General features: G+C 36.4%; 2 protein-coding genes and 1 non-coding gene across 5 annotated transcripts; 2 read left to right on the top strand and 1 right to left on the bottom strand.

Annotated features, from left to right (window-relative positions):
• Positions 1-270: 270 nt before the first annotated feature.
• LOC107829671 (formin-like protein 5) lies at positions 271-7,537 on the bottom strand. 2 transcript variants are annotated; one of them, XM_016657130.2, is made up of 6 exons: positions 6,626-7,537; positions 4,738-5,828; positions 4,464-4,663; positions 2,653-2,888; positions 812-1,711; positions 271-663 (listed from the first exon to the last, which is right to left on the bottom strand). In XM_016657130.2, exons 1-5 carry the CDS (start codon positions 6,785-6,787, stop codon positions 830-832), a joined length of 2,571 nt encoding a protein of 856 aa, XP_016512616.2. In that variant the 5' UTR covers positions 6,788-7,537; the 3' UTR covers positions 271-663; positions 812-829. The 2 variants fall into 2 exon arrangements, with proteins under 2 accessions (XP_016512616.2, XP_075079252.1); XM_075223151.1 differs by having other exon boundaries at positions 805-1,711; positions 6,626-7,219.
• Positions 7,538-8,757: 1,220 nt separating this feature from the next.
• Positions 8,758-10,905, top strand: LOC107829670 (21.7 kDa class VI heat shock protein-like). 2 transcript variants are annotated; one of them, XM_075223150.1, is made up of 3 exons: positions 8,758-9,223; positions 10,162-10,227; positions 10,400-10,905. In XM_075223150.1, exons 1-3 carry the CDS (start codon positions 8,920-8,922, stop codon positions 10,639-10,641), a joined length of 612 nt encoding a protein of 203 aa, XP_075079251.1. In that variant the 5' UTR covers positions 8,758-8,919; the 3' UTR covers positions 10,642-10,905. The 2 variants fall into 2 exon arrangements, with proteins under 2 accessions (XP_075079251.1, XP_016512615.2); XM_016657129.2 differs by lacking the exon at positions 10,162-10,227 and having other exon boundaries at positions 8,769-9,223.
• A 2,237-nt stretch (positions 10,906-13,142) lies between these two features.
• Positions 13,143-13,215, top strand: TRNAA-AGC (transfer RNA alanine (anticodon AGC)). The gene has a single exon. It is a non-coding gene; the product is annotated as a tRNA-Ala (tRNA).
• Positions 13,216-14,588: the final 1,373 nt, after the last annotated feature.

The following is a 14,588-nucleotide window of genomic DNA, read 5'->3' as shown; positions in this document are numbered from 1 at the left end:
TACTCCAATATTAACATTTTTGTCTTAAAAATTGATAAGTTTTCAAGTGTCTCAAAAAATTGATGTCTTAGATAATAGATATAACCACAAGTCCAAGAACTTCCCATGCAGTTATCTTATAGTAAAACCTTTGATCACTATCACAACAAAGGCTTCCTATGCGATAGATTCAAAGTAAACCCAAAAAGATATGCGAATGTTGGTCTGGAAGTGGTGCTCGACTGTGGCGGAACAAACTATTTACATCTTCTCTCTTGCAAACACGATCAATAAATAATGCACAGGCTACTTCCATTCGAATGAAGAATTATCAGCACAAAATTGACAAAAAATAATTACAAAGAATAAATTGAATGATCCTAGCTACTTTTTAGGTACATTGATGTAGAGCCATGTAGCAGATCATCTCTGAAGGCATAGCTTTTCTCAGGTCTCTGCTCCGCTCAAGTTAGCCTACCAAGCAACGAGTCAATCTCTTCCATGTTACCACGCCCCGGTTCTATAACGAAAGAATATTTTAGCCCATGTTCTAAGATTCCTAAGCAGTTATTGGACTGAGACGGGCTTAAATGGAGCGACATGGACAATACAAATTCATATAGCCGACCTCAACTTGCTTGAGATTGAGGCATGATTGTTGTTGTTGTACTTGTATTCAGATCCCTAAGCAAATCATAACATGAAATAAATAAATAAGGTACTCTAGGTAGCGGATATATATTATCCTCAACATCCTAGAAGGTCTCCTATTGCTAGGCAAAATAGAAGAAAGCAAAAGGGAAACAAATAAAAAGAGCTAGGTACCTTGTACCTGTTGGGAAAAATGTACTCAAGGAGCGTCATCATCCGAACTAGAATCATCAATTCGCCTGTCTGAGATAGCCGGAAAGAGCTTCTGACGCTGATCAGGTCGTGGTGAATGGGTTGATTGATCAGGTCGCGGTGAAAGAGTGGATTCTGAAGTTGTAACGGCTACATGTTCTTTCCTTGGTGTGCTATTTAGCTTTCTTGGAGCATTTTTCACCTCTCTGCATACCTTATCCAATATAACCAGAAAATCCCTTACAATTACAAACAATCGCAAACCTTCATCCTTCTTAGCATTTCCGTGGAAATAATCACCCGTGCTCTTAACAAGAGCCATAATTCGCTTTTCTTCCTCAAGCAACGACATGACTTCGCCTTCAGCATTCTGCACAAAGTTCTTCATGGTCTGGTGAAACCCATCTTCATCATCTATGTTCTTCATCTCTGAATTTAGGAAATCACGCGCTTTTATAAGTGCATGGCCAAGTTTGGCCACTGTGCCTGTCAAGTTATCTGCATCTAGAATTGCAGCTCTTTTCACATTTTCAAGATCACTACTCAAACCGGAGACAACCTGTAAACCAGTACTCCGATAGTAATCTTCTGAATCCTGAGGCAAATCCTCGAGTAGATCATCGGACTTGATGCTAGACATACTCCGTTGATCCCTGGCAGCACGAGCAGCTCGTATACCTTCTGAGCGGATTATCTCCTGAACAACAAAATGCAGCAATGTAGTTTTCCCATCTATTCCTTTTACATCCGATAATTTCAGAAGCGTGTCAAGTTTAAATGCTTGTGCACCACCACGAAATGTTCCATCATTCATACGATTGCCTGTTTTCAAAACAGCCTCAAGGAGCTTGAGAAACAGCCTGCTATTCCGGAGTTCTGCGCAAGCAGCCTGGACCACAATAGCACATGCATCAAATACCAATGATAAAGGAATTTTAAAGAACTGAACTTCTACAAACATAAGTCTGGAGCAGTAGTGTTTCAGAAAATCCTTAATGCATAAATTGTGCATTCAGCAGATGCAGACCATATTGTTAACATGTGTAAGGAAGAAACCGGTTGCCCTGCAAGTGAACAATGTATATTCTCAAATTGGAAAATTTATCTCTATGTTTTATATAGTAAGAACTATTTCATCGGACTTTCATCAGCTATAAAGAATAAGCATCAAACCATATATCACTAGCTCAAAATGAAGTGTGTCTTTTGATATCAAAAACTGAGTCGCACTTGCATACAGCAAATGAGTTAACCTTCTGAATAGAAGCTTGACTAAAAGTAAGGGCGGACCATATTTTCAGTAACTGTTAAGTGAAGTTCCAAAATACTCCTGCTATTTTTCCATCATGAAAGTCAAAATAAAATATTTGATATTCCAAGCTTCATGATAAATTTGCTTTAATTTCAACATAGGGAATGGAAAAATAATCAGGTAACAACTACAATAAAGCAGAGTAAAATGCAGGGCAACACCTGTTATATAGTAAGCCTTGTGCAGATGCACAATTCACAAACCCATTCTTCTTACTAGTATCAGCATCATTTATGATAACTATGGGCGCTTTCCCAGGTGGATTTCCATATATCTTTCAACCAAGGTCGGGTATGGTTATCTTTTCTACTTCTAAAGGTTACTTTGGGTTTTGGCTGATAACATATAACAGGGGAAACAGTGAACTTCATGGGGGGGGGGGGGGTTGACAAAAATTTTCTAAGCACGAGTTCTAGAGAATTTCAGAGTATTTCTTCCAATTTGAAAACCGCAAACAAGTTATAATTTTCACTCTTACTACCCAAAAGTGGATAGTAATCAAGAAAACAATATCTCACCTCCAAGGTGGAAAATGATTCTTTAATAATTGATGCCTCATCCGGAAGAGTGCACATGAAAAGCAACGTTTCTAGCCTCTTGAATGAAAATGGAACCTCAACCAATGCTTTCAGGAACCGCTCTGCCTGCCCAAGCCGAGAAAGATCCCCGCTATAGAGCCTTAGCTTCAGTTCTTCCTCCGCTGTTGGTGCCATCTTAAGCAAAGTTTGTATGAGTTCAGAAGGAAGCTCATTTCCTGAGTAAATTTAAACCACTAGTCACGCTTAGGTAGCTACAAACTCTTAACAACAAACGACATTCCACTTTTAAGAAATATCACCCTAATTAACATACAAGCACATCAATGCTTTACCAATTGACAGCAAATAGCAACCGTATGTTGACAGTATAATCATTGTGATTGTGCTACCCTAAGCGAAACTGCTACTTCTTATTTTTATTCTGACATTAGGTTTAGAATATGTAACCATTTCAAGGTAAGGCTCTCGGCAAAGCCTCAAAAGTGAATGTGATTTTGCAGATAAAATGCTAATTGCAGTAGTAAAGCTGCTCTGAAAGTACATGTACATGCAGAAAAGGTTAAAGGGTGCCGCAAGGACAACTATTCACATGAACAAAAACCAGTCATCTAACTAGACAAAATGCAGAAAGGCTAGATATCTTTTCCTTGAATACATTTCATGATTTTACTCTGGAAGGGAGTTTCCAGAAGTACTAGATTCCGTAGACTAAAGGGGAAAAGGCAATGTCACACACTCACACTTCTAGCTGAATTAATAAAGCAAAGAGCACTTATTTGAAAAATATAAAAAAGAAAATTGACCAACATCAATCAATAGTAGAACTCCTTCCTTCCCAAGTTACTTATCTACTTTTTGGGAAGTTTCCCCAATGACTCGAATTTCAAAACCTAACACTAGTTTACATAGTTCTTACTCTAAATGAGAAACACCGTTTCAACTATTTCAGTTTCACATTTGAGTACACTTTCATATCAATCATTAATGTGATGTTCCATTTTAAAAAATATCAACTAATCTCTGCAATAGTGAATTAAGGCGTTTTAGTTTGTGAGGCAGTATAACAAAGCAAAAACTCATGTGATAAGTAAGCATGACATGCATGTAATTAGGCTTTTGGAAAAACAATTCCCGGAACATTTTGACAACTAACAATGGAAAACAAAAGCAAATAAACCTTTATGGATCAAGAATGAAGCAGAGGTTGATAGCGTGATTTACCTCAAATAGGTACAGAGAGAGCAATCTATATACCTGGTCGGGTCCACACACGCTGTTGATAGCTTATATTGGCCCATGTATTTTAAGGCATGCAAATAGTTCACCAAAGAAGCATGGCATACAACTAGAATTAAATCTTTGACGACCTTTAAAAATGTTCAATCATTGGCATGAAGGAGATGGAAAATGGACAATAAGTTAAGCACAATGCTTTTCTTGAATTACTATAGAACCAGTAAAAATAAAAAAGAAAGATTGGCCCAAAAATCTTGAAACACTTGAGAGGGGAATGTGCAGATGAATCTTGCGCACTCCTCTTTCATAGATTCTTCTCTTCAGTTAAACGCATGTTAAAGCAATCACATGCAAACATTATTTATCTGTTAATGATCTCAAATGATCGTAGACGCCTCTAGATAATCATTCAGTTCTCTGAATCAGGGAAACTTTCAATAGTCAATAAGGTACAACATAGGTTTTTATCCAATATAGTGCCAAAGGGGACATTCTTTTAAGTGGTTCTTTGATTTTTACATATTGAAGGAGTGAAAGAAGGAACAGATGATCACCTTCTTTCAGTGCATCACAAACTTCTTCAGTTGTCACGTTTAAGGCTTTAAGAAGAATAGATAAATTCTGTGCTTTCTTCTGATCAATAATTTGAATATATAGATTTGAAGCACCTTGGGAGGATTCTTTCTTTGACCCATTCTTCTTTTTATCAGCAGAGGCATATCCAAATAGACTCTCTATTTGCTCTTCATCGAACCTGTTAAAGGATATTCACTGTCTATTATTAAAACAATTCAAAGCTGCATTCAAGCAAGAAAAGAATAGACTTACTGGAAAGATCCTGCCTTGACTTGATCCCAAACCATTGATTGGTCAGTGTTGGCTTGAACCTTATCCCAGAAGAAAGGCTTAAGCTTAGTTTTGGAAGCATCGGTATCTTCTGCGCCAGTTGCGGATGCATTTGGAACAGCAGGAGAACGTCGAGGTGGCTTCAAGCCCGTCGAAGGTGGCCGAGGTGGACCACTGCCTGGAGGTGGTGGTCGAGGACCAGGCTTTATAGGTGGTGGAGGGGGAGGTCCAGGGGCACAGGGACGTGGCCCAATAGGCTTAACTGGTGGTGGAGGTGGTGCGGGAGTTGATGGCTTTGCTGGAGGCGGAGGTGGGGGTGGGGCTGGGGCTGGGGCTGCCTTAGCAGGAGCTTCGGAAGGAATCATCCTACCAGGGGGAGGTTTCAACGGAGGCATTCCAGTGGGGCCCGTCCTTCCAATCTCAATCTTAGAATCGTCATGGGGATTGTAATTGACTGAATGATTACTGAATGAAGCTCCTAAAGCAGATGACTTATGTGATGAATAGTCACTCGAGCTTAAGCTAAGAAGAGGTCTCTCATCATTCAACCCCTTTTTCGATCTCCTACAACACTTACAACAACAGCATATACACAGGATTGCAATAAGAACAGATGCGGCAGCAGCAGCCGCAATAATAGGAACCACAGGAGTGCTTGTTTTCATACTCCCTTTACCTGCAGATTTCTTTTTTGAGTTTTTGTCATCTTTTGATTTAGATGACTTTGAATTAGGAGGAGCAGGTGGTGGATTAGCAGCTGCTTTCAGTTTTCGCCGTTTAGGAGCTCGGTGCCAGGAAAGGAGACACTCCACACACTTGGTATACCAATTTGACGAGCCCTTCTCCTCTCCGCATATAAGAAACAAGAGATTTTTTTCCCTCAAACAACCTAGAAGGGCTTGCTTAACCAGCGGATGCATGACATTGACATGCTTATGTTTTTCTGACCTACTGTCAAGAAGGACTTCGTCTTTCCCACTTGAATCTTCCTTTGCAACATAATACTCAAGATCTTCAACAGCTTCATTAGCACGTATTAACTCTATCCTACAGTTCAACCACAATAGCTCAACCTGCACCAGGAGATTTGATCAAGCTTTGTGATGAATGCTCATTCTCAAACATGTATAGATCAAATAATTATTAGTAACATCTACCAAAAATTAATTTCAGGAGAGTCATAGGTGAGAGTTATGGATGCTAATCCAGGTCCAAGCGAGTTGGAACAACAGGGAACTTGAAGGGTTTATTTGTGCTTGGTTATGATAGATAAACCTAGACCCATATAAAGGAAAATTGGCAGCAGGAAAGCAATAAAGAGCCATTGAAGGAAGCAAAGACATGAAAGATCAAAATTGGAAAGGCTATAGTGATATAAAACTAGAAGGGAACCTTGGAGCAACAGGTAAGTTGTCTCCGAGTAAACTAAAAGTCACGGGTTCAAGCCGTGGAAGCAGCCACAAATGATTACATTAGGGTAGGCTATCTACATCACATCCCTTAAGGTGCGGCCCTTTCCCGGACCCTCCATAAACGCGGGATGCTTTGTGCACCGGACTGCCCTTTTAGATGATATAAAACTTTGAAATATCAAGCATAGGCCGTCCTAGTATCAGAGAAGAGCAAATGCTCTCATTAATCGATACGAACTGAATGGCATGAAAATCATTCGACAACATAAGAACTGAACATCAAGAACTCCAACTCCTACAAGGGATCAAGTAATGCTTAACTTCTCCTTAATGCTAGTCAAGAAGAGGTATCCTATCCGAAGAACAATAAAAGACCAATTAAGTAAATTTCTTAAAAGGAACATTTGATTGCATATCAGAGTGACTGAAACTCAAAAGAAAATAAGAAAGTTCAGTACCACGTCTCTATTAATCTCCACAAAGCTAATGAGATTGGCAAGTAAATGATCTTCTGAGTCCTTTTTGCTTCCAGGATTTGCTGCTACCAAAGTGAAAAGCAGAAAGAATACTACAAAGATATGAACTACTACTCTCACACCCATTTGCCCTTGAATCAGCATCAAAGAAGTAGAAAATGCTTTTCATGAATGATTTCAGATAAACCCCAACTTAATAGGCCACAAAAAGCTGAACTTTTTGCTGAATTTACCTACCAACTCTTAACAAATCTTCGAAAGAAACAATAATTCACACTTCTAAATGTCTTAATCACAAATTTTGTTACAAGAATCTTTGTGACTTCACCTCCAATTTTTCATGCAAAAACTTAATACAGTGGCATCAAACACAACACTCCATAAATCCAAAAAATAAAAATAAAAATCAAGAAGCTTTCTTTGCGAATGATCAAATTAAAAACTCGTCAATTCAATACACACCTCCCAAAACCAAACAAGAATAATCACATTACAATGTAACGTGTCATTCAAAGACTAGGCCCCGCACCCAAAAAGAAAAAAGAAATATAAATTCTTTCACTTGGGGTTTTGTATATGAAACCAGATCAAGCAAAAGGCTAAATACAATTAACTATACATGCAATGGGTGCGGGTCAGGGAGGGGCATGAAGTTGACCCGAGAAATTCTTTGGGTGAAAAAAGTGAATTTGTGTTCTTCAGGAGATGCTGTAACAAAATTTACCAATCGTTTTGCATTTTTCTTGCTGTGTGTAATTCTACATAATTTTCTTCAATCCATTTTTCCTTTTTTTTTAAAAAAAAAAATCTTTGAATTTCCCTTGCAATAGAATGCGACAATGACGCTGAAGAGATCCATGTATGGCCTGTGATTCATTTTATTTCATATGTTATAGGTTTAGTAACTATTATGAAAAAATTCTATACAGTCCATGCACCTTATTTTATTTATTTATTTGGTTAAAGAGGGTCACAATTTAAGATGATAATTGGTGTGTAGTATATATATTTTATGTGATATATATGAAGTCATTTCAATATATTTTATATGTATATTTAAATGTGTTTAAATTTTACCAAATATTAAAGAATGAACACTATTATAATTTCTTGCGTTAGTCCACTTTCCTAAAGTGGCTTTTTTCAGTATTCAAAAGGAGTAGTGGATTCCAACCTGCTATGGACATGAATTTTCCAATATGAATCTGACAAATACCATCTGCTTTTTGGACCAAGTGGATATGCAAATGCCATTTAGTTAAAGCTTATTTAATTCCACAAATGAAGAAATCTCAGAGAAAATTGAAAGAAAATATGTTGGTCATGACAATCATCAACGTCCTAATCCACTTTCAAGTATTCCTTTCACACTTCACTTCATCACTATTCACTACATGGCTTACATTTTTATGTTTATTTTTCATTGTTTACAAGAGTTTGGCTTCTATTCCCTTACGTATAAAATAATATTTATACAATCAAATTACTTATAAAGTAATTATGAATTAATTTCTATGATATTATAATTATTAACCTATAATCTAGTAAACTAACTTGCTATCATCAATTAAACTACATTAATAATGTATATATATGTAATGTTAGTTTAAAGAATTCCATTGCGCAATGTTAATATAAAGACATATTACATGCACGGGCAATGTAAAGATTTCTTACAAAATGGACTTCCCTTTCGTAGTAAGGTCCCGGGTTAATACCAGAAATTGAAAAGGACCAGTCAAACCAAGAATTACCAGAACATTTAAGTACTCTTATAAGACAAACAGTTGGCTATTTTATTAGGCCACGTCGTCTCAATTCAACGACTGCCGCTGATTTACTGTAGTGTTGCACAAGTAATTTTCACATTTTTCTTGATAAGAAATATATTCCCTTATCTTTACAGCAAATTGTATTCACGTTTCACGGCTTAAACCCGTAATATCATGATTACATGTCAACAACTTTATAGGTCATGCGACTTCAAGTACTCTTATAAGACAAACAGTTAGCTATTTTATTATGCCACGTCATATCAATTCAACGATTGCCGCTCATTTACTGTGGTGTTGCACAAGTAATTTTCTCATTTTTCTAGATAAGAAATATATTCCCTTATCTTTACAGCACATTTTTCCACGAGAATTTGTTCTCTGCCTAGCTATAGGCACCTCCTGATAGACTAATAGCATAAGGAGGATTGAAGTCTCAAATTCTCTGTCCAGCATTATTAACAGAATACAAATTTCTTTTCATTTTCATTCTTTGAATTTTCAATGACCAGTTACAAACAGATTGAAGTTCAATTTGAAGAAGCAACCCCACAGAAATGGTGTGTTCCACTAAAAGAAGATGTTTTTGTAACTTCCATGAATTCAACAACTCACAAGGCAGATTTCTTGTGTGAAGGTTCGCTGTTTAGTCCACTATTGTTCGGAAAATTCTTTGATCCTTCAGATGCATTTCCACTGTGGGAATTTGATTCAGATGTGTTATTGTCCAACGCCCGCAGCTCCAATCAGTGCACAGTTGACTGGTCACAAACAGAGACAGATTATCTATTGAGAGCAGAAATACCAGGTGACTGCTTCCAATATTATTTATTTTCAAGTTCTACATTCATAATTTGTTTGACTTTATGTATGTATATATTTTAATTTTTATATATGCATATATGGTTCCACCAGAAAATAATAGAGTTTAAACTCAAAAATCCATCCTAAATCAGCAATGAGGTCTATCTTATTTGAGAATTTTATGGTCCGCCAAAAACTGCAACAATTATGTTGCAGGCAGTGGTGTACCCACATATATAGAAAGAAGCTTCTCGGAAAATTATACTATGTATATAGGTCAAAAATTGATATGGTGTCCATCTCATTCAAATGATTTGGTAGCCAATTTTGTTGACTTGGTTTGGTTTGGTAGCCAACCTTGTTGAATTGGTATGATTTGGTAGCCAATTTTATTGACTTGGTTTGGTTTGGTAGCCAACCTTGTTGAAATTGTGAAAAGGGTGTGCAAATTGTCAAATATTGTAGGCTTTAGAGAGTGAGGTTTTGGCTATAAAAGGAGAGTTTTAACTCTCATTTCTACACACCAACAAAGAGAGGAAAGAGAGAGAGCACGGTATTCCATAAACTATAAGAAAATAGTTTGTGAAGAAAAATAGAGTGTGAGAGATATTGTAGTGAGGTGGAAAAGGCAAAAAAATGTTTATTTCTTTTGAGTGTGTAGTGGTCTTAGGAGTATTTGTACTCGTTACTACATAGTGTATAATTCCTCGCTATAGTGATATCAGTTGCTCTTCTTGGCCGTAGTTTTTCCCTTATTCAGAAGGGTTTCCACGTAAAATCTTGGTGTCATTATTGTTGCATTTCTATTCTTGTTGATTTAACCATAACTTAGTATTTTGTGTTTATCATTAATACCGTGAATACTATTTTTACGGGGTTTATTCCCGACAAAAAATACTTTTTATAAATATATATATCTAAAACCTTGAACACCCTTTGTAGAATTTCTAGCTCCGCCATTGGATGCAGGTCCACAAAACATTAGCCTCTATATATATGGAGTTGTAGGTATAATTACTTAACTCATAGTTTCTTTTAGTTATTCGCTGAGACAAAGAAACCTTGTCCTCAATGAGATGACTTGGGAATAAGGATTATTTCAGCGATATTTCAAGAAGTTTAATACTTGCATATATTTATGGCTTGCGATAGGAATTAACAGTGTTAATATCTGAAACAGGAGTTGGTAAGGGTAACATTCGTGTTTGTGTTGAAGATGGGAAAGTTTTAGTGGTCAGTGGCCAGTTGAGGCAACAAAAAGAGGACTGGAGAGCTGGAAATTGGTGGGAATACGGCTGTGTTCGGAGGATTGAACTGCCTGAAAATGCAGATTGGAGAAAAACAGAGGCATTCTTGAGTGGCGATCACAAATTCTTACAAGTTAAGATTCCAAAGACCCCTCCAAATGATGATGTACCTTGAGGGAGCAATTAACGGGGCAAAATAAAGATTTTGAGCTTGCTTAATACAGAGATCGATGTATAAAATGTAATCTTTTATATAACGGATTATTCATGTTAGTATATGCTTGACATGTTACTACACAGGTTTAGTCTGTCAACTTTAGAGAGAGTAAACTGGCAAAACAAGCACAGTTTCAGCTCGTAGATGAAACTAGAAAAAAGGATTCCATATATGTACACCTTATATTATATTCATAGATAAACAAGAAACCTGCTTAAATCTAAATGTGAAACAATGTAAATCTTATAGAGCAGATTTGACTGTTAAAGGAAATAAACATTGCCCAGGCATTAATCCACCGACTCCGTTCATTTGATTTTCTATGGTTAGTAACTTTTTAGTATCAAAGTATATGTCGTTAAATTTATATTATTGAGTATTTGTCATAAAAATGTTACTCTTTGCTATCCATAATAAGTGACATTTTATTATTTGGCACACTTCTGGACAACGATCAAACAGCCTCCTCAACTGACCCATTTATTATTTAAACAGTTCAAGTGACTATTAAGTGTATCAACTAAACATCCGAGTGCATCAGACCACATGCATGAGTTACAATTGTCTATGACCAGTCAAATGAGCCAATTAAAGTACGATACGTATAATTTATAATAAAAAAACACATATAATTAACAAAAATAGAAAATACATCTAAAGAAGAAAAATAAACCCCTTTCCTTTACTTTTATCAAAACGAGCGCTATCCCCCTCCTCACGCACCCACCCCCCTCTCTCTTTTCCCCCCTCCCTTTCATCTTCTTCTTTGCTCCCATTCTCATCCCTCATCCCATGCCTTTGACAAAATCCACCCAATAAATTAAAACTTATACAAATATAAAATAACATAGATTAGCCAAATAGAGAACCCACTAAGGGATCATTGATGGACCTCGCCGGAAAAGCTCCTCTTATGTGATCTTTATCACCGGAAAATTCGTTCTCCAAGCAAAGCTAAAAAAAATGATCTATTCGAATCTTCATTCTTCTCTCTCCATTATTTTCTTGATTAAGAATTTGGGCTTATATCACTTTTTTTTTCTAATTTATTATTTTTGGTGTAAAATTATCTTTAAAATTGTCCGCTGATGAAGATGAAAGAGGGTGGAGAAATTGTGTTCTTATGGTAGAGATGAGGGTGACAGGACTGACCAAAAAATTGTGGTTTTTCGCAGCAACAACATTTTTGATGCTTCTTTCAGCTGGGTTTGGAACTAATTTTAGGTCGACGGAACTAGGCGGAGCTCTGAAGGTCACGGATAATAGAGTTTTGTGGTGAAAGGTTGCAGTTTCTGGTAATTTACGGTGCTTAGTTCGAGCTTTAATGGCTGGCTTTCCTCGCTTCTATGACGGTTTGACTGTGGGGTTGAGGTGGTTTAGAGAAGAAAGGAAGAAGAAAGATTTAGTTGCAGCTGTTTTAGCTAGCTACTACGGTGCTCTAAGGTTTCTTGGTTTTTTTTCAAAGAAAAATAAAATTAGGCTAAAAAATGACTTCATGCGCTCAAATTTTTGTTTGCAAACACGCGTATGCCTCATCAACAACATGTGTTTACTTGATACACTTAATAGTCACTTGAAGTATTTAAATGGTAAATGGGTCAGTTGAGGAGGCTGTTTGATCGTTGTGGACAACTTAAAGGAGCCGTTTATGTATTTCGCCTTAATTAAATTTGTATATTGTTAATTTGACATATTGGGCTATGCAAATAAGAAAAAAATTGAAAAAATAAAGTTAATTCATTTTTGATTATATAAAAGAGCACTTATTTTGGATCAAAATAAAAAGGCCAAAAGATTACTTGGACCGAAGGGAGGAACAATTTATTTATTTATTTATTTATTATAAGTGTGAGATGCAGACTAGTTAGTAAATTATTTATGATCGAAACGAAATTAGTGCAGCTGAGATTTTTAATTCACTTTACCTATATATTCGGCCGTCCGCCTATCTGTTTTTTTTTTTTTTTTTTTTTCTCTTGATAGAATATTATATCATATATTGGAGCATCAAATTTGCGGTTGTGATATTATACATATCACCTAAGAAATTCAATTTGATTCTTGTTTGCACGAAACGATGACAAGAACAAGAGACATATTATTACCTATATAAGTCCTTCAATTAGGACAGCGAGACTTCAAATCACTGTCCAGTGACAGCGAGCATTACTAAATTTGCCCCAATGGAGTTCTAGGGGGCTGCAAGTGCCAAATTCATATTCATATTAATGGTTGGGATCATGCATTAACAATATTTTATGATCATTTCGTTAATTCTTTCTTAACCACCACCACACACTAGCAAGCGAATGAAAATCCAAAGAGAGCTACTAAAAGATGCTTGAAAAAGATAGAAGTTTGTTTAAGTCAAACTATAATCTACATGTTAAGCTATTGAGATTGATCAAAAGCTTTATGAAGAAATATTGATTAATATTTACAGGGGTGTATTGACAATTGGGGATGTAGCTCAGATGGTAGAGCGCTCGCTTAGCATGCGAGAGGTACGGGGATCGATACCCCGCATCTCCATTCGAACTTTTTCTTATTTCTGTGTGTCGTTCCAATGCAAAAGACTGATGGGAGAGCGAAATTTTCAGGCAATTGCTCCATTTTTTTTCCACCGAAAAAGAGCGCGAGTTCATTTGGTTTCTACATCTACCGTATAAGGAATAATATACAATATGATAACATTAGTTCCAACTTCAAAGTAAAGATTTCGAAATCGATTAAACCTAGCTAACAATCAGCTATTGAAATTTAAAAGTCTCTTTCTCAAGATAGCAAGATAGCTTATACTATTTGTTAGTCTTTTATCAATAACCACTTTAAAGATTTCCGTTTTACTCATAATATTGGGCCCAAGTAAACATTACTAACTCGATTAACCTAACTAACCCCGAGCTATTGAGTTCAAATTTTCTTTCTCAAGGTAACGTATATTTTTATTCTTTTAACAATCAAAACTACTTCAAAAGGAGAAACAAAAGAAAATAACCTACTAGAGTCGGGGCGGAGCTTGAGTATCAAGAGCGTGTAGCAAAACAACTACTAAAAGAAAAATAACAAATGCAGTAAAATAAAAGAAGATAGGAAATTGGATTTTGATTTCATAAAAGATGATGCTACACTGATTTTGCTGTGTTAGATATACTAGGGACCTATAGTTGTGACCATGTATTAAACCAATCAATAATAGACAACTTAGTACTATTCCTTAATGTTACAAAATACTGACACTAGGACAGGTGTCTTTGTCTGGATAGACAATCACCTTTTTCGTGAATTCTAGAAAGACCCTAAGCTAGTGGATTACTACTGCAATAAGAAAACTATCCTAAATTGGGTTGAGCCCAAAGCAACTAACTAGTTCTTCAATTAATAGGCTCAATTCTTTAGCCCAGCTGACCTTGACCCGCTACATTCCATCCCTCTTCGAGAACCTTGATAGTTCAAGGTCGAAATTCTAGAAACTGCGAGGTGAGAAAAGAAAAATCTTCCCAAGTTGCCTCATCAGGAGATAAATTTGCTTATTGCACCAACACTTGTGTCACATAAGGGTGTCTAACGGGTGGGCCGGGCTGGGCAGGAAAAAGTTGAAACTGCCCGGGTTTCGAACCGAGCTGGTTATGGGTTAGGAACTACCGGGCCTAACGGGTTCGATTTCATCCGGATAAAAAATAAATCGTAAGGGTTACGGGTCCAAGGGGCGGGGCCGGGTTAGTTTTTTTTGTATTTTGTATAACTATTGTAATTTATAATAATATAAAGTAAAAATATAAAGAATACAATGAAGACGAAAAAAATATTGCACTTATAAATTGCAAGTGCTACATTTATTTCAAAATTCAAACTTACAAATTGAAAGGTTTACATTTAACAACAAGTAAATTAACGACAAAAGA

The sequence above is a fragment of the Nicotiana tabacum genome, chromosome 10 (genome assembly GCF_000715075.1).
Source record: "Nicotiana tabacum cultivar K326 chromosome 10, ASM71507v2, whole genome shotgun sequence".
Classification (NCBI taxonomy): domain Eukaryota; kingdom Viridiplantae; phylum Streptophyta; class Magnoliopsida; order Solanales; family Solanaceae; genus Nicotiana; species Nicotiana tabacum.
The sequence above is the reverse complement of the archived record's forward strand: the minus strand, read 5'-3'. Positions and strand labels throughout refer to the sequence as shown.

Coding starts and splice junctions, on each gene's coding strand:
- LOC107829671 (XM_016657130.2), bottom strand. CDS start 6,787: ATGCTGATTCAAGGGCAAATGGGTGTGAGAGTAGTAGTTCATATCTTT. Junction 5,829..6,625: donor TGGAGATTAATAGAGACGTG/GTACTGAACTTT, acceptor CTCCTGGTGCAG/GTTGAGCTATTGTGGTTGAA. Junction 2,889..4,463: donor TTGTGATGCACTGAAAGAAG/GTGATCATCTGT, acceptor AAATTTACTCAG/GAAATGAGCTTCCTTCTGAA.
- LOC107829670 (XM_075223150.1), top strand. CDS start 8,920: ATGACCAGTTACAAACAGATTGAAGTTCAATTTGAAGAAGCAACCCCA. Junction 9,224..10,161: donor ATTGAGAGCAGAAATACCAG/GTGACTGCTTCC, acceptor CACCCTTTGTAG/AATTTCTAGCTCCGCCATTG. Junction 10,228..10,399: donor CTATATATATGGAGTTGTAG/GTATAATTACTT, acceptor TATCTGAAACAG/GAGTTGGTAAGGGTAACATT.